The sequence below is a fragment of the Abramis brama genome (assembly GCF_963993115.1).
Source record: "Abramis brama genome assembly, chromosome: 23".
Lineage (NCBI taxonomy): Eukaryota > Metazoa > Chordata > Actinopteri > Cypriniformes > Leuciscidae > Abramis > Abramis brama.
This window is the reverse complement of record NC_139985.1, coordinates 3,614,435-3,637,041: the sequence shown is the minus strand read 5'-3', so window position 1 is coordinate 3,637,041 and position 22,607 is coordinate 3,614,435. Positions and strand designations below refer to the sequence as shown.

Genomic DNA, 22,607 nt, shown 5'->3' with positions numbered 1-22,607 from the left:
AAGAACTCCTCGACATGACCAGCAGGGGACGCGCGAGGCTCGTGGGAAACTCCACATGTTTCTCTTTGTTTTGACTGAGAACAAAAGTAGCAGCCGAACTCAAACTGTCATTGTGTGTCAGGAAAAACAGACTAAACATGAAGAACAGAGGACACGGGGCTCGTTCTGGAGAGAAGGTGCTCCTGTGACACACTGCAGGCATACTGCACATGAGTGTGTGTGTAATATTGTGTGTCACGTCTAAATCAAGCGTGTGTGCGTGTGTGTGTGTGTGTGTGTGTGTGTGTGTGTGTGAGAGAGAGAGAGAGAGAGAGACGCGACTTTCACGGGTCTGCGCGTGTCTGGAGTGACAGAAGAGGGTAAGTCTGTTTTTTAATCACGTTTTCGTTATTTTCTGAAGCACATTTACATTATAGTGTTTATGTTGTTCACAGTGCATATATATTATAAAGTCCATTTAAGTGCAACTCAACAAAAGTAGAACATTAACATAACTGTTTATATAGTAAGTTTACTGTTTGTGGTTCATACTTTCATTGTGGTTCAAAATTAATTTAGTGAATATGGAAACATTAACACTAACACTGAAAGTTTGACCTAGTGTAGGACATTATTAAACTGGGACCAGTAAATGTTCAAATCAATTTTGAGATGTAAAACTTACTTATTAATGTGTTTGAAAAATCAGCTTTCCTGAATTCATGCACTTTAAAGGGATATTTCACCCAAAAATGAAAACTGTGTCATCATTTACTCACCCTCATATCGTTCCAAACCTGCATGAGTTTCTCTCTTCTGGAGAACACAAAAGAAGATAATTTGAAGAATGTTGATAAACAGAAAGTTGATGATAGCCATTGATTTCATTACTGTTTACTGTACTACTATGTCTTTCACACTGTGTAAGACATTACAGTGATATTGCATGTTGCTTTTATATTGTAGTGTATTGCATTGATTTAAGTGTTGGCAGCAGTTTGCATTAAGATATTCCTTGCAAGGTCATTCTAACCTGACGGCTAAACCTTAATATTTTTTATAACATTATATGTGATGATAGTTATGGTGATCTGAATGGATTATATTTGTGCTTTCTTGTTATAGATACTCAAAAATAATTCCATAAGCTTATCAAAATAAGATTAATGGCTCTCAAACGGTCAACAAACTCCAGAGGAAAAAAGAACTTTGCCTACATCTTTATCCTTGACACAATGTGTGTTATTGTTCCAGGATTTATGGAGATTAGGTTACGGCTGCTGGCTTGTTATAGAAGTCGCACTGATCGCTTACAGTGTTTACAGTTATAAGAAATTGTTGTAGTAACCTGCAAAATGATTTTAAAGATAATTTGAAAGTCAGTTTTCGTGTCTGTTTGATGCTACAGGTTTCTCCACAACATCATGAGACTGTGAGCTCAGTGTGGATCAGTTATGGCGGAAACCGACATCGACAAATCTCACCTGCCTGGTGTTTATGACGGTATGGGTTTTTCTGTTTTGCATCTTTACTTCTTTTGCTATCTTCTCAGGTATGCATGTTAAAAGTGTCTGTGTAATTGTATTTGAAAAGGGAACCACCATATAAAAAGTGTTTTAAAATTGGTTCCATGTTGCAATGTTGGTTTTAAAGGGATGGTTCGGAGTAATTTCAACCTAGGGTCCTTTGCACCATGACCTCGAGCCAAGCAACAACAGCGATGCATCCTTATGCATCGCTTTCTGCCAGGACTTTTACGTGCTTTTCCCAAATCTCGGAAGTGACGTCGACGTCCGGGTTAGCGGCAGCATCAGCCGTCAGGCAAATGTTATTTAAATAAACTCCTGATGTACTTACAAACTTTCCAATGCCTCGTTTTATGAGTACAGAACCTATTTGTCCTACTGTAGAAGTTTGGTACCATTCTGGGCATTATTAGTGCGGTAATTTATGAAATACATCCTTGGATCCATTAGCGCCTGCACTAAGCCATTCGGCTGATATCTCTAAATAAGCTCTAACTTTAATAATGTTCGACCAAGGGAAAAAAGGCTTCTGGGGGGGTGTTTGACTCGAGGTCATGGTGCAAAGGACCCTAGGTTGAAATTACTCCGAACCATCCCTTTAACTCTTTCCCCGCCATTGACGACATTTTCCAGCAGTCCATGTTTTCACTAGGGGGCGCTATTACATATCTTCTGGAAAAGGACAGAATCTCCGGGTCCAAAAACAATCGTAAAAGAAGCAGAAGCAAGCGATTAGAAGCATTGCTTATGCATATTACTAATGCGGTCATCAAACATTAAACAGCAGCATATGAATCAAAACTGCCTAGCGTTACCGAATTAAATGTCGACTCAGGAATCGGACTGTGAAGCTTTGTGGGTGTTGATGGACTCGATCTACTCGGTCTATGTTTTAATCATCGTTCTGAATCTGATCCGGATGAAGTCTTTGACAAAAATGCGATTTTATCAGCTTTTTGTTCAAAACGCCCATATTCATGTGTTTAAAATAAAGAATGAATTAAACTAGATTTTTATTAAGCAGAATTTCTGTTCTTTCTTTTGATATTGTTCAGATATTCATACAACAAAATATTCCGGGGCCCATGAAAGTTTTGTGACATTTTTTAAATAGCTGGCGGGGAAAGAGTTAACGATCAATTTAAAAACCACAAGAAGTGATAATGTAGGCTATGAGCTATCATGGCACGCTTGATCTATTCTAGAAAACCTCAGATTGCTACCAGAGGAATTACATTTACACAACAATGATGTACTAAAAACTGAAAAGTTTTTCCTTTGCTTTTTTCGCATACAGACGACAACGTTGGTATAACAAGAATCCGCGAAAACTACTAAAAACGCTGTATTCTGCTGCCAAGCCAGTAGATGGCGATGTCACTTTGTAAAGAAACACTACACACATATAGACTTATTTATTTATTTATTTATTTATTTTTATTAAATGCTTGAAGAAAAAAAGAAAAGAAAAAAGAAACATTAACAACAATTATCATTATTGACAACATTACACACCTAGACTGAACATACACATGCGCATGACGTCACCGTTTTTCATAAAATCGCATTTTCAAAAAGGTGAACAAAAGGCTGGACAAAAACACTGTCTCCGTGTGGACAGAAGGCCAAAACAGAGAGAAAAAGATGCGTTTTCAAATTAAAACATATTAGTTTGGACAAGGTCTAACTGATGCTGACTATTCTTCATCTCAGCCACTGCATGCAGGAAGAAAATGCACTTGTAAAAACTATTTATGCAGCAAACTTGCATGTAATTATCCATAACCTTTCAATTTAGTGAAAGGAAAAGTATTTGAATGGTATTCAAAAATGAAGGTCAAAGCTGTCTGAATGCTTAATCAGCACCTGGCTTATATCCTGCAGGTTTGCTGTTGTCTCAGATGTTGTTTGGCAGGGCTGCTGTTGTGTGTTGTAGGAGATGAGATCAGTGTTCAGGAATGTGATGTGAGACCAGGACAGAGAGAGAGAGAGAGAGAGAGAGAGAGAGAGAGAGAGACCAGGACAGAGAGAGAGAGAGAGAGAGAGAGTTGTGTGCTGCTGATAAGTGCTAGAGAGCGTCTGTCCACACGCTCGTCCTCTTATCTGCCCTGGATGAGCTCAAGAGCTTCCCAGCGTTCCTGTTTCTTAAACAGGATTTGGGTCGAGATTCCAATCTTCTCCCGATTTGGCCTAAAGCTGGAGGCAGGAAAGAGGTGTGAAGAGTTCAAGTGCAGGATAATTTAGATTTACTGCACACAAAGACAGGTCAGTTTACATCAGTTTACAGGTCAGTTTACATCAGTTTACATCAGTTTACATCAAACATCTGCAAACAAGAAGAACACAGGAGGAACAGGAAAGTGCTGTTTGGTTGCTCATATAAACCTACGCACGGCTGTAGTTGCACCTAGAAAGCAGACAAACTGTCTGTGCATGAAACGGGACACTATATAAACACCTACCCTGTGAGATGCCTACCCACAATGCATTTTAAGGCCTTAAATGCGCTCCTGAAACGAACTGGGTTTTGAAGCAGAGCTTCTGACCTGTTTCTTTGAGTTCATGTGTGAACCTCCCTTAACTTCGCTGCCGGATATTTATAGCTTCTGCTTCTGCTCCGCGTGCCAAATATAGACAAAGAACTGCAGGAGAAAGTGAGTGATTGGAAGAGGAGAGCAGCATACAGGAAAAGACGCTTGCTAGTTTCATGCAGGGGTCCCGATTACTGTCTTTACTCTGTTCTCTTTGTTTCTGGGACTTGAATAGCACCATCTGTTTGTCCCGGGGGCCTCGGCTCAGCTGTGGGGGTCACACCAATGGGACAGACCACTGTCTTATCCCAACAAATGCACGCTTGACCACCCTTCATTGTCCTCTGTCTATTTAAGGGCTGACATTATTTATCCTTACACCTCGTAAACATTTATTCTAACAAAATTAGCAGTGTTCACTTTTCACCTACAGGTGGCGCTAATTTATTTGGCTGTCAGAAATATTTGCTTTTAAAGCAAAAGTGCAACATTGCATCTGAAAACAGATACTTCCCTACTTTATTGTAGTACGGCAACAGAGTAGTATCCGAATATTATTCATACTACCCATATTCATATAGAACAGCCTTTTTTTTAACGATTGCAAAGCAAATTTTAATTCAAAAGTAGTACCTACTCAGACATGTGATTTTGGATGCCCATAAGTGATTCCTAAATTATTAATTTACCTTTTTAATAATTCACTCATCCTAATGTCATTCTAAACCCACTTGACTTTCTTTCGTCTGTGAAGAACAATAGCAGATGTTTTGAATAATGTTCATATTGTTGTTTTTATGTACAATAAAAGAATATAAGATGAGCTTTAAAATCGTACCATAAAACCACATTACCATTTGAGGTCAGGAAGATTTTTTTTTATTAAAAGAAACTTATACTTTCATTCAGTAAAGATGCATTAAATGTATCGAAAGTGACAGCAGAGACATTTAATGTTACAGAAGATTTCTTTTCAAATAAATGCTGTTTGTGTGATGCCTATTCATTAAAGAATCTTGAAAAATATAACATGGTCTCCACAAAAATATATTAAGCAGCACAACCTTTTTTTAACATTGACAACAATCAGCAAATCAGCGTATTAGAATAATTTGTGAAGGATTATGTGACACTGAAGACTGGAGTAATGATGCTGTAAATTCAGCTTTGATCACAGGAATAAATTACATTTTATAATATGTCAAAATAGAAAACAGTTTTACTGTTTTTTTAAATAAATCAAATAAATGCAGCCTTAGTGAGCATTATAGACTATTCAAAATTGTTAAAAGAAATAACAGACCCCAAACTTGTGAACAATAAGCCTTAGACCACTTTAATGATAATTAACTTTTTTTAAGATTGAGGTCATTTAGGATTAAGTCATTGAGTTTAATTTAAACTACTGCTACTTTTCCCCCTCATCCTCAGCTGTGATTAAAATAACATTTAATGATAATATTATTATAAAGGCATCAAAGCTGTTTCCATTGGTTTGAGGAATTGCACGTCACTATTTCTGGTTTAAAACCCGGTTCTAATTTTAAGTTGCACAACATTGGCTCTTGTTATGCACAAAACCCCTTTCATTGCATTTAGTTTAACTGTGAGTATGCCAACCTTTATGAAACAAGCTTCTGTCCTGAGAGTGGCCATGTCAGCTTTTCCGTCCTGGATCAGGGTGGAGGTGCCTATGAACCAGGAGGGGTTTTTCCTAACTTTTTCTCTTTTTTTGTTAAATTCATCTGGTTGAGCATCAGTGCTGTTTACTAACAGAAGCGCATGACGGACTGATATATAGGATGAGCTCACACTCGTGTGTGTATGTGCTTCATGACAGTAGACAGAGTTTGACGAATGGACGCAGGCGCATCTTTACAAATGGTAAATCTTATGCAAAATATTAAAAAATACCTTGAGACTAGTACTTTTTAAGTAGTTGTTTATATAATGTTGCACAGTATGTCTGTTAGTTGCAATACATACCTGTGTTACTTTGTCATAGACGTCTTTGTGAGCATTTAATATGTGTTTAAAAATGTAATCTGTAATTAGACGACCTGTCTTTTATAATGGAGTGTCAGCTTTTATGGCTCTGATGTTTAGCATGCTTGTGCGAGAGTTCGTGAGCTTTTATTAGCTCACTGATTTTTCCACACTTACTTAAAGAGAGCATGAGACAGAGAGAGAAGGAGGCTTGTCATTTTATGCATGTTTGCAGGGTTTTATTTGACCTTCAGCAGAGCCTTGTGTGTGTTTGCTTGGATGTCTTTCTTCAGGTTGCTATTGTTTAATAGTCGATCAGTGGACTCCTGTCAGAAATGGCATTTGAGTGAGCGGTTATGGTCGTTCACATTGACACACCTTTGTAAACTTATTGGGCATAATGTGCTTTTCCTCTGAGCCATTGTGTTAGAGTTGTTGACCCAGTTGGCTTGGCTTTAGTTTTCCTGTTTTGGCCCCAGTGTGGCGTTATTAGCAGAGCGGAGACGGGCCAAAACATAAACCGGTCTTAGAGAATGAATTGCATGCACTGATAACGTTGTTTATTGGCAAACTGTCAAGCAGGTCAATAATTGCACAAATATGCCACTCAAAAATTAATTTGGAGTAATTAAATGATTCAACTTAATTTGCACAATAACTTGCAGGCCAGTTGTGAGTGCTAAGATGTGGAAGATGCAGCCGATTATTACCAAGATTTATAGCTTTAAAGCATCACTGCAATCCTGACTCCCGAATCAGCTTTATTAAAAGGTCGAAAGTGTTTTAAATGTTGGGGTTGGCATTAGCGATAGCTTTATTCCTGGTTATAATGCTCTTCTTCATCATTTGATTCATTGCTACTGCCATTATCAGAGTCATTTTACTATTATTTATATACTATTATAGCGTTTATACATTTTTGAATTAGCTTTTTTTATAGGCTTTTATATTTTTTTCAGGTTTAGTACAGTAATTTTTGTGCTTAAATTTAATTAATTAAATTATTTAAATCAGTTAGTTGTCAACATTTCTAATTTCCGTTTAAGTTTTTTTTTATGTTTAACTTAAGTTCTTCATCTAATATTTATATTTGATGATATTTCAGCATTATTTCATTTATCAAAAACAATTTGTATTAGTTTTCTTTTTTAGGTCAACTATAACAACCCTGCCCGTGATGAATATACACAAAATCCCTGCTTTCAGCAGATGGTCATTTTATTTTTGCCATGCAAATAATGCAGACTTTTCTCAAATAAAGTTATTTCAAGTTATTTTATTTTTTGTGCTGAAAAGAATGACAGTGACTTAAAATAAATTGCTTTGTATAGTTTTATGAATACGTTTGCATGTTAAAATGCCACATCTCTTTAGTGTCTTCACTCCTCATGTGAAATTATGGACTATATTAGAATGAAATGTTTATAAACTGGATATTTCTAGCTCAAAAAAAAATCTGTAAATTGCATGAAATAGACAAATGTGTGACAAAACTATTTGAATTTGAAGTTGCACCAATTAGACTACATTTCATTTTATCTGATGAGAGAATTGTGATTATTAATCAAATAAATGCATTGAACATTAGTATCAGTTATATTGCTGTTGTCCCATGTTATAAAGATTACAGTAATTTTACTGTGGTAAAATCCCTATAATTAAGCCTTTAATGACCTGTTCATTTAGTTTAACACTCTTGCCTATAATTGTGTGTTTCCCCCCGCAGTGTGCCAATGTTTCTCTGTGTTAGAGGACGGCGCTCTGGCTCACAGTCTTCAAGAGCAGGAAAGTGAGTATAAGCATCTACTTCCTGTAATCTTGCTCGTGCTTCCTTATTTCACTGGGTAAAAATAAGCCTCGGACTGATTCAACTTTTTCATCTCAGTTGAGCAGTTTTACAGCACCAACATCCAGAAGAATCAGGCGGTGCAGAATGATGTTCGTTTGGCCCGGAGGCTTCAGGAGGAGGAGGAACAGCGAGTGGATCTCAGTCGAAACCTGCGGCAGCTGTAAGAGTCGTCAGGCCTCCACACGCTTCCTGAATTACTGTATTATCAGCAACATCACTAAACCACAGACATTTTTGGATTTACAAATTACTATGTGGAAAGCAGATGCTTGACTCATTGTGTTGCATAACTTTGATTAGTTTGTATATTTGGAGGTGTAAGTTAAAAAACACAGGAATTAATGTTTGGCTTGAGAGTAAAATCAGTGTGACTTGACATGAGTTTGCTTTTTCCACTTGTATGGTGCATGGACTTGTTTAGGGTTTTTATGTACAAAACGGTTCAATAGTTTGGGGTCGATAAGACTGTTTTTGAAAGAAGTCTCTTATGCTCACCAATGACATTTATTTGATCAAAAATACAGTAAAAATTGTGAGATATTATTACAATTTAAAATAACAGTTTTCTATTTGAATACTTTTTTTAATATAATTTATTCCCTTGGTGCAAAGCTGAATTTTCAGCATCATTACTCCAGTCTTCAGTGTCACATGATCCATCAGGAATCATTCTAATATGCTGGAACATTTCTTATTATTATCAATGTTGAAAACAGTCGTGCTGCTTCAAATTTTTGTGGAAATCATGATGCTTTTTTTTCAGGATTCTTTGATGAATAGAAAGTTCAAAAGAACAGCATTAATTTGTAATAGAAGCCTTTTGTATCGTTATAAATGCTATTACTGTCACGTTTGATTAATTTAATGCATAATTTGCTGAATAAAAGTATTAATTACTTACTGATTAGTTTACATTAGTGCACAAAAGAGGACAGCAAAAAGCATATATAATAAATATCATATCATATATTGAATCATTCAAGCGTTCTGTCTGATTTTCAGGGAGGAAGAGGACTGCAGATATGCACAGCTGATTCAGGAAGAGCTCCAGAGGTGTGCTGAGGAGGCCAGGAGACGAGAGGAAGAGGATGAGGTGTGTTTCATCAAAACATGACAAAGTTAAAGGAACACGCCGACTTTTTGGGACTTTAGCTTATTCACCGTATCCCCCAGAGTTAGATAAGTCCATACATACCCTTCTCATCTCCGTGCGTGCCGTAACTCTGTCTGACACACCCATCGCTAGCCTAGCTTAGCACAAAGACTGGAGGTAAATGGCTCCAGCTAGCATACTGCTACCAATAAGTGACAAAATAACGCCAACATTTTACATCAACCTAAATCACAAATCACTCCGCCCAAGTAGCAGTGTTTCGCCTTCTGAGAATATAGTTCCCAGTATGTATACGGTTAGAAGATGGCTGTGTCTCATGTGACCTTGTTATTTGTACACACTGTGACTATACAAATCAGAACATGTAAATAGGAAAATGTTGGCGTTATTTTGTCACTTATTGGCAGCAGTATGCTAGCTGGAGCCGTTTACCTCCAGTCTTTGTGCTAAGCTCGGAGATGAGAAGGGTCTGTGTGGACTTATCTGACTCTGGGGGATACGGTGAATAAGCTAAAGTACCAAAAACTTGGCGTGTTCCTTTAAACCTAAAAAGCCAAACTGTAAAACAAGTTGTTTTTTTTATGGCTACCGTCAACTGTCTGGTTACTAACATTCTTCAAAATATCTTCTTTTGATATATTGAAATAAATATATATTTTTGGGTGAACTAACCCTATAACTCTACAAAAGTAAATCCACTTTACCAGCTAATTATCTCTTCGACAGCGATGTCATAGAAATATACAGAGCTACAGCAAATACGGAAGTTCAAAGACAACATTTTAAAGATGGCTGCGCGCTTATTTTGATTATGATTATCAGATGTTTGGTATCATAAATGTTGCTTCTTTAGCTCAAATAATGCTTAAAATCTGGTCCATGCTCATTCTAGGGTGTAACAATATATTGTGTCACAATATATGCAATACAAAAAGGCAACAATATGAATCATGGATAGTGACAATCTGTATTGTGTATAGTTCACTCAATATGAAAATTACTGTGTGAGTTTTAGTGTCAGTACTACATTAATCTTCTATATATAATGTTGAATACAATGTATAACAATGCAATGGGGATATGGGAATATTTGTGTGTCCTGATAATGTCGAATGTCTTTTGTTACCATTAAAAAGTGGCCTATGTTATTTTAAATATATCTAGTGAGTGACAGAGTGCAAGCATATTCGTCTACAATAATTCTGTATTTTCAGCTTCAGAATCATGAATATTTTTATTCTGGTGTCACCATTGTCCTGTGCATTGGGTTTCCAGCACCAAGTCCAAGCCTATTCATTTCCACCCCCAATGTAAAACTAAAGTTAGCATTTTAATCAACAGTAAATTTTTTGTTAACCTTTCAACATAATCTTGGAGTATCGCAATAATATCGTATCATGAGTTCGGTATCATGACATGTATCGAATCGTGTGACATGAGGGTATCGTTACACCCCTAATACATTCACCATATTGAACACTATGATTTTTCCTATTCATTTCTACACAAATAACAAGTGTTTTGTTCATTGCTCTGTTGTTAATTATCTGTCCACTCATGTTAAGCTGATTAAAACACCTGTGTGAGGTGGCGGTTGTGTAGGGATGCTTTTGCAGAGAGCAATAAAGGACAGAAAGAACATAAAAGATTGAAGAGACTGAGAAGACTGAGGCCCGAGTCGGATCTTGCACTCTGATATCCATTGGCTTCAAGTATTCTTTTATGTCCTTTATTGAGCTGTTGGGCGACATTTCTGTCTCCTAAAGGAGCAGCTTTGTCATCATTGTTGTCAGGAGTGGTTTTTGAGAGTGTTCCCATGGCGATGTCTGTGGTGTTTCTGGGGTGACGAGTGGTTTGTCACTGAGGAGGTGGACCGCTCATCTGAAGGCCATGTCCCGCTGGATGAACACTGAGCTTCTGTATTTTGTGGAAAGACTATTTACAAGAGGCTTTCTGAGGCCGTCTGTCTGGAGAAATGTCTTGAGGAAGTAATGGTCTATTATAGCGAACATATTTCGCCAGTATTGTTCTCTCTTCCAGTTAAACATGGTATTGAGTTCAAAACACTATTCTTTGCTTATAAGGGATTGCATGGACTGGCTCCTCCATACATCTCTGATGTCCTTTCATCCCACCATAATGCTTTTAGAAAACTTAGGTCAACCAGTAGTCTACAGCTGACTGTTCCAAGGACACGTTTAAAGGGGTGGTTTATTATGATTTCACTTTTCTAACTTTAGTTAGTGTGTAATGTTGCTGTTTGAGCATAAACAACATCTGCAAAGTTACAATGCTCAAAGTTCAAAGCAAAGGGAGATATTTTCTTTTTTTTAAATTGCTTTTTAAGGACTACAACAAACGGCTGGTAGAGACTACACGACATTCCTCCCGGGTTAGTGACATCACTAACCATAGAATTTACATAAACCCCGCCCCCTGAACACGATTTATAGATTAGCAAGACAGAATATGCTAATCAATGACTAGAAGATAACTATAAGCTACATAAATTCATCAACTAACCATTCAGAAATGTTGTCTACATGTTTTCACTTCTTCCTGAGTCTCTCCATCTTTCTGACTCTGGTTTGAACATAAAAGGCTAAACGTTTTTGAAATTTTCAGTGCATGTCTGTGTGAGGTAAGGACACAAGCTCTTGAAGCTCCGCCCCCTGTGCCGGGAGCAGCAGCTCATTTGCATTTAAAGGAACAGACACAAAAAGGGACAACTTTAACATGCTAGATAAGAATATCTGTGGGGTATTTTGAGCTAAAACTTCACATACACACTCTGGGGACATCAAAGACTTATTTTACATCTTGTGAAAAGGGCAATATACCACCCCTTTAAAATTGAAAGGAGATTGTGCCTTTTCAGTGGCCGCTCCACAGCTTTGGAACAATCTGCCATCTTACATAAAGACTGCACCAACATACATTGATTTTAAATCTTTGCTTAAAAAACACTTTTTACTGTTGCTTATGGTCGTAAGTGGGTCTAGTTTACACTTTGTACAGCACTTTGGCCAACAGCTGACTGACTAAAGTAATTGGACTTATTTAAAGCGACATTAGCTTTGTTTCCATCCAAAGTTGCAAATTTAACTTATGCTCAAAATTGGAATATGGCATAAAACATTTGCGAATAAAGCACTGTTTCCATCCCTTGTGTTGAAGAGAACAAAATCATCACCTCCTAGATAATTGGTGCAAAATATCTGTAATAAAAATAGTACTTGTTGCAAATGGGGAAGAAACTGTGGCTCTTTTTTCATACATCTTTTGAAACAGATGAAAAGCAATCTTGCGAGAGTTCTGGGAGGTCATTATTCCCGACCATATTCATGACAGACTTCGGCTCTGAATTTCAAAATGACCAAAACAACATTTGAAATGCTGTGCAATGCGATTGGTCTGCTGGTTAATACAGTTATCCAATCACATCATCTAATGACAGAAAGTCACCTGAGTTTTTAGATGGACATTGAGGGATTTTTTCGGTGAATGTTCTTCCGACATAGTTCATGCACGTCTTCTTATCGGATAAAAAATGCTCTGCCTCAAAAGAGGCGTGCGTATAATGTTTACTTTTAGAATTTATGCACATTTTATTGCATAGAATTAGAATTAGTGCATAGAATTAGAATTTATCATATTTTTGCCATTTATTTGCGAGGTATTTTGACCGTGGTGTAAAACAGGGACATTTCCTGGGACAGGATGGCAAGAACCGGGACAGGCTCACAGAAAATGATCTTGTGATGTTTTTGTGTTTTGCTGTGGTTTGCAGCCTGTGTGATTCAACAGAAGAGGAACGTCAATCAGCACCTGCTCTGTTTGTTAACTCTGGGTGTTTTTCCCCGATGTGGGCTGTAGTCGTTCAGCCTGTGAACAAAGTCGAGCAGTGTGAATGTACAGAGCTGTAGCCTTTTCTTATTCTGGGTGTAAAATCAGTTTTCCAGTAATGGCTAAATGTATCCATCTGTATCTTGGCAGTTTGGCGGTGTCTTGTTGTTCTTCTGACGATATTTTCCTAGAATGACATCTTTATCTGAGTGACCCTTGTCAACACTATGCCAGCTATTTCAAAACAATGCAAAGTCATAAAGCTCACAGCACTCAAGAGCACAAAAGAGAAACACTATTGGCAGGGCAAGTCTATTTAGATCACTATATTTAGCAAATTTTATATGCAATTAATTCAAAGTGCTTTACATTGGCATAGTTAAGAATAGAGAAATAATCAGACAAAAGTCAAGGTTAAAAGCGTAACTTAATGTCTGTCATGACAACTCTCTAAGTGTTTGGCATGGTAATGGATATTGAATATAACAATGTTGATATGTTTGGTCCTGGCGAAATAGATCTGCTGCGCTAGTGTGGTGTGCGTGTGTGTGTGTGTGTGTGTGTGTGTGTGCGTGCGTGTGCGTGTGCGTGTGCAACTATCTTTGTGAGGACCAGTTTGAGTTTTAGACCATTGGAGTGAGGACAAAGAGAGTAAAGTGAGGACATTTTGACCGGTCCTGACTTTCTGAGACCCCTTTAAAGGCCTGTTTGAGGGTCAAGACTTGGTTTTAGGGATAAGGTTATAATTAGGTTAAGGGTCGGTTTAGGGTAAGGGTTCGGGTTAGGCACTTAGTTGTGATGGGTAAGGTTAGGGTAAGCAGCTAGAGATTGCATTGTGTCAAAGAATGTCCTCATAAAGATAGATGTACAAGAGTGTGTGTGTGTGTGTGTGTGTGTGTGTGTGTGTGTGTGTGTGTGTGTGTGTGTGTGTGTGTGTGTGTGTGTGTGTGTGTGTGTGTGTGTGTGTGTGTGTGTTGTACAAAAGCATGTTAGACACACACATTCCCACTTGAGTTCTTCAGGCCTGAATCGTTGGTGGGCCAGTGGGGCTGGGCATCAGAATGGAAACTCTTTCACCATGGTGCCGCACAATGAGAAATGCCTCACCGTGGCGCTGAGGGCATGTCGATTGTTATAACTTAACTACACATACTTTAACTCTTCAGTCTGTAGGACTCAAGGACTAAGTTTTGTAAACCCTCAGTCTTAAGTGCTGGAATACCCATGAGCCCACACAACTGCATCCTCTGATGTTGTGTGTTTATTTGTGTAGTCATTGTATTGACTTTCCCATGGGGAATTCTCTGTCTGTTGATAAGAAATGCAGTAAAACCCCCTTCAGGGAACATCCAGACATCCCGTTGATTAAATATAGGGACTGTCTTGATGGACGATCAGTCAAATGATAACAAATTAAGTGCAGCCCAAAAAAAGTTTATTCTTTCATAATTTACCTTAAACTTCACTCTGTTTGGCACACAAACCTACAGCTTCAGAAGATATAGAATTAATAGTTTTTAGTTAATAGTTCTGTTGTCATTCTGTCCTCATTGTTCATACATATCTGCTTTATGGTTTATGTCCAAATGAGGGTGATTAAATGATACAAATTTTTGGGTGAACTGGCCCTTTAATAGCATGAACTGTAGAGCCCAAACCTCCTTTTTACATTACTGTCCTCTAGTGGACAGCTGAAGTATTTACTTATAGTGTGTGCTTTTTGTCTCAAAAAGTATCTTACATTTAAATTGAATAATGGATTTTAAATGTTATTTTTAATGTGTGAACTCATTTCCCGTCTTTATTTTCTGTAATTTAGCCACCCATTCCTGTTGCTTAAGCTGTTGGTGTATAAAATTAAAATGGTTTCCTACTCTATTTAATTCATAAAGGATCACAAAACCAGGACAACAATGTCACATTACATGTCAGATGTGTAATAGTGCTAAATAAAAATATACTGCCAAAATACTGTTAATTTTCCTCCAGTTTATATTTCATGTTGACTTCAAAAAAATTCAGAAAACGGTTTAAACCCATATGAGTTTATTATGATATTACTGTAGTTACAACGACTGTGGTTAATGTGGTATTTTGCCGGAAACTGGTTAGGAACAAGTGATATCCTCAAAGTCAGATGTTTGTTCTCCAAACTTCTGCTGCTGAGTGTAAATCTTTATAATAAATGCGTCAGTTCTTGTGTGAATTATGTGATGTCTGCGTGTAAACGAGGCCTCAGAAATGCTCAGACGAGGTGTGTGTCCTCCTGAGAAGCGTCTCTGTGGGCGTCACACGTATAGACTGTGTGTAGGTGTGTGTGTGTGAGAGCTGTACTTTCCATGGGTCTGGCCTGTATGTACTGATAGGTGTCACTCTAGTTTTTCGCGCTGAAAGATTATATGCTTTCGTTCGAGTGACTCCGTGATGGAACTTTTACGGCCTACTCTGACACCTCTGCTGTGTGATCTTTACTCAGACCAAGGTGTGTGTGAGCGTACGTATGTGTGCGTGTGTGTGTGTGTGTGTGTGCGTGTATCTGTGCATGTGTGGTCTGAGGTCTTATTATGAACATCACCTCCTCCACCCCGCATCAGAGATATATTCAGTTTTGCCGTTTTGAAGCCACTTCTGTTAAGCCAAAATTCAATGTTAAATAATAGTGAACACTGTTTACTTTATTTTTTTTCTAAAAATTAAAGCTAAATTAAAATAAATATATAAAAAAACGTTTAAAAAAAAAACAAGACAAGACAAAGGCATATAGCAATATTACTAAAACTGAAACTAAAATTAAAATGAAAACAAATTAAATTGCCTGATCTTATTTGTGAACTTATTCCCAATGGATGAATCCAGATCTCATATTTACTTCTGATATGTACTGTTTCACTCGGAAATATATCACACTAGGCATGTGTTTTGTTATTTTCTCTTTGGCTTGCTCAGCTAGGGTTTCAAAGACTAGTAATATTAACTGCACTGACACCATTGGATGAGAACAAAACTATTATAATGACTTTGCAACATCAACACTTTGATTGAACTGAATTGAATCAACATTGAATTGACGTGAGCTGAATAACAACACCATTGTCTTCTGTAGAGCTGCCTTACAGCTCAAATTGAATTTGATACATAATTGATGAATTTTACAATAGTAACACTGTTATCTTCCTGTTTTATTAATGTGAATCTGCTTTGAAATGATCTGTATTGTATAAAGCACTATTTAAATAAATATGACTTGACTTATGGTTGTACTGGACTATTTAAACACATGATGCATCAGTCGTTTTTATTATTGAATTGTGTGAATTATTGAATTATTGTGTGTGTGAATTGTTTTCTGAACAGGAAATCGCTAAACGGCTCCAGGAAGAAGAAGAAATGGAGATGAGACGGCAGAGGGCTGATGCTGGTCACCATGAAAATGACTGTGTTTCTCCTCTATGTGAAGGTAAATGTGTATTGTTAATGTAGATACGCTGATATGTTGACTTTGGTCTTAAAAAGCTGTTCTCCTTCCGTCAGGGTTGGGAATCTGGGAGCAGGTGCTTCAGGACGCTGAGCTGGCCCGTAGACTTCAGGAGGAAGAGGAGATGTTGCCTCGCAGAGATGTACGTTACATTCAGCGTGCTTTATTTGCTTATACACACTTTTATTTGGTTAGTTTTTCATGTATAACCTCAGGTTTGCATAGGGTTCGGGACTAGTATTACTTTGTTTTTGGAGATCGTGAATATCTTTGTGCATACGGAGCCCTTATAAGGGACATGGTGGTGAGGAAAAATAATAAGTCAATAATTGCGTCACAAAAACGTTTGTGTTCTTTACGAGGGAACGCAAAGTTTTGTTTGCTCAGTCTTTGAATTTGACAGTATCTGAATGAAATTTAATGACAATGCAGTACTCTAAATAACTCACACCAATTCATTTATTTATTTGGTAACTAAAATAAAATACAAAAATTAGATTTAAAAAAACTTGACCTTAAAAAAACTTTGCTTTGGTAACTAACAGAAATAAAGTAAGTTGAAGTAATAAAAGTATTCAGACTAAAAACATATTTAATCTAAATAGAAATATAAAAAATAATAAAATCATTTAACAAAATTACTTAAACTAAAATGTAAAATGAAAACTGAAAATATAAAAATAAAAGCTACTTCAAAATATTAATAAATACTATGATAGTATATAAATAATATGAAAAACAGTATTCATTTTTATGTCTTTTTGATACTCAAGTGAAACTCAAATTAATTAAGTTGAAGTACTAAAATTGCTCAAATAAAAAGATAAAAAATAATTCAATTTCAATCACAAAATTACAAAAAATTGAAATGAAAATTGAAAATATAAAAATTAAATATTAAAAATATTAATAAATATTATAATTGTATATAAATAATTACTAAAACTAAATTATAAGTTTGCTACTAAAACAACACGCATAGTATTTATTAGTATGTCTTTTGTTTAGCAGTTTCCTCGCAGCTCTGGATCAGAGGTGGACTTCATTGCGGCTCAAGTAGCCCAAGATGAGGTAAAATAATCTTCAGGATATCTAAGATTACACTGTACAGATTGCTAAAAATATGTAATATACAGCTCCATATTTTCCTGGAATGGAGATTAACTCCATACATCAAATGACATACTTCTTGATTCTCAAACATCTAAAGAAAGCTCAGCTGTGATGCTGTAACTCTCTAACTGCTGAATCTCAACTGCTCATCAGGAGATCGCACACTACATGCAGCAGCGCCATCAGAGAAGAGTCACCGACAGGCCACGAGACCTAGAGATCCAGACCAGACCAGCCGAACCAAGAGATGAAGGAAACACTACAACCAGGAAGGTCTGAACCAACCTCATTCGCTTCATGAAAACACAACACAACTGATTTTATTCAACAGTTGTGAAAAGTAAAGCATGCAAACACGCAAATCAAACTTGATGTCCAATACACTAAAATAACATGGTGTAGAAACATTTTTCGCTCAGAAATTGCTAGTAAATTTCACAAAGAAACTGCAAGTAACACATTGAATTAATTGGGAACGTTTTCTTATAAAACGTACACCTATAATCTTTATTTACAACTTCAAAAATTATTATTTTACTGTATATAAGTATTTAAGGTAAAAGAAATCTGTAGCATTAAAGCACACAAATGATGCTTTTGCTTTTGGTGTGCAATATATATTTTGCAGATTTTCCCATTTATAGGGGACCCATTACATGTAAAACATGTTGTTTTTGGAGTCTACTAGTATATTTTCATGTATGGATGTTCAAAAAAATATATTTTCTCATATTCTCCATTGTTGCAGCTCCTCTCTTCCCAGTCTGTCAGTAAAGGTCCTTGCACAGTCCAAAATTTTCGCATGCGTTTTTTCGTATTCATGATTCGGTGGCTCTGAATTGTCAAAACACCATTCAAAATGCTTGCTACGGATGTGGAAAACGCAGAAAATCGAACCTGATCCGATTTTTTTTTATGAGGAGGCAGTGTGCAAGCGTGATTGACATAACGTGAGGTCGTATTTATTTTTTAACGTGTGAAAATTTCGGATGAATTTTTTTTTTTATCGCTAAATTTGATTTCGGATGAAAATTTAGCGATAATGAGGTTGATCTGCTTGTTCATGAGGTAACAGCAAATTTAAACATCATACAAGGCTGGAATTCCACACCCACACAAAAGAATGGACCAAAATCACAAAAAAGATCAATGCAATATCCTCGACCCACAGACAAGTGGAAAAAAGGTGGCAGGACCTCAAACGCCGTACCAAAGAAAAAGTTGCATTTAACAGGGCACAGGCCAGGAAACCCGCTTCCTAAGTTTTTCCCCGCTTCACCTGCTTTTAAGCGCAAAATAGAGGCGCGCTTTCACCGGCTTTTTCTGTACATAACGCGGAATACGTAATTAGGCGCAGTTTACGCTTCCCCTCCCATCTCTTTATGTGACACTCCCACTTTCCCCTTGACCATCCCATGAATGCATATGCATGACACGAAAAGCACATTTTGCCATTTTCAGTTCCCGCGACAGGCAGTCTGCGTACATACCTCACCATGGTTTTATGTGCACTTTGCGAAACAAATACACCTGAAGTGGGCGCAAAAGCGTTAGTACATCTGGCCCTCAGTGTGCAAGGGCTTTAACGCTCTGTTTAGTTCCTGTCTCTATGAAGCCCCTCCTTCTGAAAAGCACACTGTGCTCTGATTGGTCGGTTGGAGCAGTGTGTTGTGATTGGTCAATCGCTTCGAACGTGTTTGGGTAATGTCCCGCGCCTTATCATAACCGCCAGTTTCAACACACTACTAACTAACTCAACCAGGCCTCGCCCCTTTATTCTGCGTATTAATTATGTGAATGAGGAATATTGTGACGTGTTCGTTCCCGGAAGAAAACTCAAGACTACAATGGAGGCGTTTCAGGGAGTTCAGAAACACTGACACTGATATAGAGAATAACTCTCGCTGGAGGGACTTTAATTACAGGGAGCAAAATTACACACTAAAGAAAGTTGAATATGGGAGAAGAAAAAAAAGCATAACATGACCCCTTTAATTCATGGTGTGGATAGACCTTTAATTTGTAATTTGTTTTACATTTTAATTTTGGTGTAAATGGACATATTTCAGACCATGTTGTCTTTACTTTCAGGCTCTTCAGATGCTGCGAGACCGGCTGAACTCAGACGGACTGCATTCGCCAGTGGAAGAGGAAGACTACACCATTGAACACCATCTAGCAAGCCCACCATGCACTGCACTGTAAGTCACACATTCTTTATCACACACATTCACACAATCTGCCGTTTCTCAAGAACGCCTTTCAACAGTTACTTTATCTTTGCACCGCACCTTGTTTATCTCTTTTCAGCCGAAACCAGCACATACACAACATTGCAGAGGAACTGGACCCAACATTCAATGCTAGGAAGCGTGATAGCCAAATTTCCACCAGCCCCCCGCCAGGTACAAAAGCATGTTATATAATAGGAAAGTTCAATAACTGCATTTGTGCCACATCAATAGTCATTTCCTGTTTCCTCAGCAGGTTTGAGCTTGGCCACTCGTAGCCCGCACAGTATCTTTTATGACTATTTACCAGAACCCACCTTCATACCACCAACTAAACGGCAGAGTGACAAAGCAGGACGTCACAAAGCTAAAGACAAGAAAGAGAACTGTAAACAACAGTGAACGTATGACTAATTCAGTGCTGTCTCAGTTTTCTTTTGAACTGAATAAACAAGTATTGTATAGTCAATGTTATGGACACAGATTTTATAATCTGTTGTTAGACTGAGTTTATAACTGGTGATTCTCTGATGTTCCACTCATGCACTCTTATTAAAAAAAAGGTTCAATGGGGTTCTATATAGAACCCTACGGTTCTTGACTCAATTTGAAAGATCTCATTATGCCAGAAATGTTCTATATAGGTAAATTATTTTATAATACCTTAATGTTTAATGGGTTATTCTTGTGATAAAGGATATTTATGAGCTGTTTAATTCATAAAATTTAATTGAAATGAATGAATTAAAACTAAATTAATTAAAACTAAATCCATAAAAAGATCCCATGATGGAAACCCCTGAAAGGTTCTAAATATGAAGCGTCTGACAGAACACTTTAATTTTTCTATATAGAACCATTCAGGGGTTTCCATCATGGGATCATTTTATGGATTTAGTTTTAATTCATTCATTTCAATAAAATTTTATGAATTAAACGACTCGTAAATATTCTTTAATCACAAGAAAAAAATTAAATAACCCATTAAACATGTAAAGTATCATGAAATAATTGATCTATATAGAACCTTTCTGGCATAAAGAGATCTTTCAAATTGTGTCAAGAACCGTAGGGTTCTATATAGAACCTTTTCTTCTAAAAGTGTGCAACTTGGAACGACACTTGAAGTTGGTTTTCCACCTGCGATTTCATCCTGTTGTTAATGGCAACACACAAACATGACGGCAGCCAGGGAAATGTAATGTACATAGTTAATGATAAACACTCGCTTTTAATCTATCAAAATACATTGAGTCAAAGTTCCTTTATTATATGATGATACAAACACTGTCATTTTTTAAAATCTCTGTTGTTGATTGTACACCTGCAAAATTAATATTAGCATAGAGTGCTGCAGGGACAGTGTATTATTGTAGGCCAAAACCTGGAAACAAGTTAAAGGGTTAGTTCACCAAAAAATGAAAATTCTGTCAGTAATCACTCACCCTCATGTTGTTCCAACTCCGTAAGACTTTCACTCATCTTCTGAACACAAATTGAGATATTGTTGATTAAATCTGAGAGCTGTCTCACTCCTCCATAGGCTTCTATATTATTGAAACTTGCCAGCCCAGAAACGTTAGTAAAGACATTGTGATGTTGTAAAGTTTTCTTTCATCGAAGCAGAGACCAGGAGACAGTTGGGATCGCGTTCAACAGAAGTTATTCTTTATTGAGAACTCCGCTGTACGTGGCTGCAGTACTTCCAACATTATCTAAACTCAAGACAGTTGCCATGCAAATTTATAGACATTTAGGGGGAGGGATTTACATTGAGGTTGAACAAAGCATGCAAATTAAGTATACAGGTTAAGGAACCCCCCCCCCCCCCCCCCCCCCGACTCCAGCGGGTTACCAGTCTCAATCCAATCAGCATAACCATTCAAAAGCATATGTGCTAATCCAATCAGCCTAACGATTCATCGTCTAGGGCTGGGGCTCGAGCCATTAAAGACAAAAGGTGACTTACAATAGATAAAAACAGGACTGGCAGAAAATATCATCACTGCAGCGCCTTATTAGTGATGCTTCACAATTTGCTTTCCAGGAGACATATCTTTGCTGTCAATCAAACACCTGCTAAGATAACTCTCCATGTGTTGGGCAATAGATCGCCTTTATGGTCAGAAGTTGGAAATATCAAGTGTAAAGATTGCTTATCTGATTTTGGATGGAATGCAGCATAATCTCCGGTCGTAAACAAGACTTTCATGGTTACATTGTGATAGAATAATAAATGTCTCTTTTTTTATATCTTCAGGTATTTGTTTATATGAGTCATTTAATGTACACGCAGTGGAATAACATTTTTGTTAACTAAAACAGGTCAAATGATAAAAAATAACAAGAGTTAACTGAAGGATAATACATCATTGACCTGTGATTTTCTGTTTGTGAAAGGGATATAATGCCTTATTTCTGCTGTCTTTGTGTTGTGCTTCAATTGTATTATTTCACAGCATTTTCAAAGCGTTTAGTCCACATTTGTTTTTTTAAATTTGTGTTCCTCATTTTCACTTCTAAAAACAGAGCAGCAGCTCTGTGTTTAATGGTGTTGCGAAACGTGATTCTAAGGGTCAGAGGTCAGAAAAGAACCTGAGATGTCTTTTACCAGAATGTGAAGATTCAGGGTTTTTGCTGTTGGAAATTTCAGTGGATTTAAAATAATTCTGTGCAGGGGAATTCGGATTGTGTTGAATTAAAATATCAAACGGCGTCACATCCTGACAGCCTACAGTATTTCAGTGCAGAGGTCTCTGCCCCCCCACACATACTGTAACCTTTTGTGCATGCGATGACATCATGCGCGTGAACGCCTCTGTTCTCAAGGCGAAAGGGCAACTTAACCTCTACGGTTTAAAGGTCTCATATTTGAGGATTTCCTTTTTTTTAATCTTTTTTTTATATTTTATTATGTGTTAACGTGTTTTCATAATAAAAGTAATCTGAGCACAATG

At 37.1% G+C, this 22,607-nt stretch overlaps 1 protein-coding gene across 10 annotated transcripts; it reads left to right on the top strand.

Annotated features, from left to right (window-relative positions):
* Nucleotides 1-67: 67 nt before the first annotated feature.
* ccdc50b (coiled-coil domain containing 50b) lies at nt 68-22,605 on the top strand. Of its 10 annotated transcripts, none has more exons than XR_014604329.1 (13): nt 96-359; nt 1,388-1,482; nt 7,749-7,811; nt 7,908-8,031; nt 8,874-8,964; nt 16,186-16,288; nt 16,363-16,448; nt 17,318-17,377; nt 17,573-17,692; nt 19,511-19,620; nt 19,730-19,824; nt 19,907-20,213; nt 20,723-22,605. XR_014604329.1 is itself a non-coding variant. In XM_084101329.1 (12 exons), exons 2-12 carry the CDS (start codon nt 1,434-1,436, stop codon nt 20,050-20,052), a joined length of 1,047 nt encoding a protein of 348 aa, XP_083957455.1. In that variant the 5' UTR covers nt 68-359; nt 1,388-1,433; the 3' UTR covers nt 20,053-22,605. The 10 variants fall into 10 exon arrangements, 4 of the variants coding, with proteins under 4 accessions (XP_083957455.1, XP_083957454.1, XP_083957453.1 ...); XR_014604330.1 differs by having other exon boundaries at nt 19,907-20,223; XR_014604331.1 differs by having other exon boundaries at nt 17,315-17,377.
* The last annotated feature ends 2 nt before the right edge of the window (nt 22,606-22,607 follow it).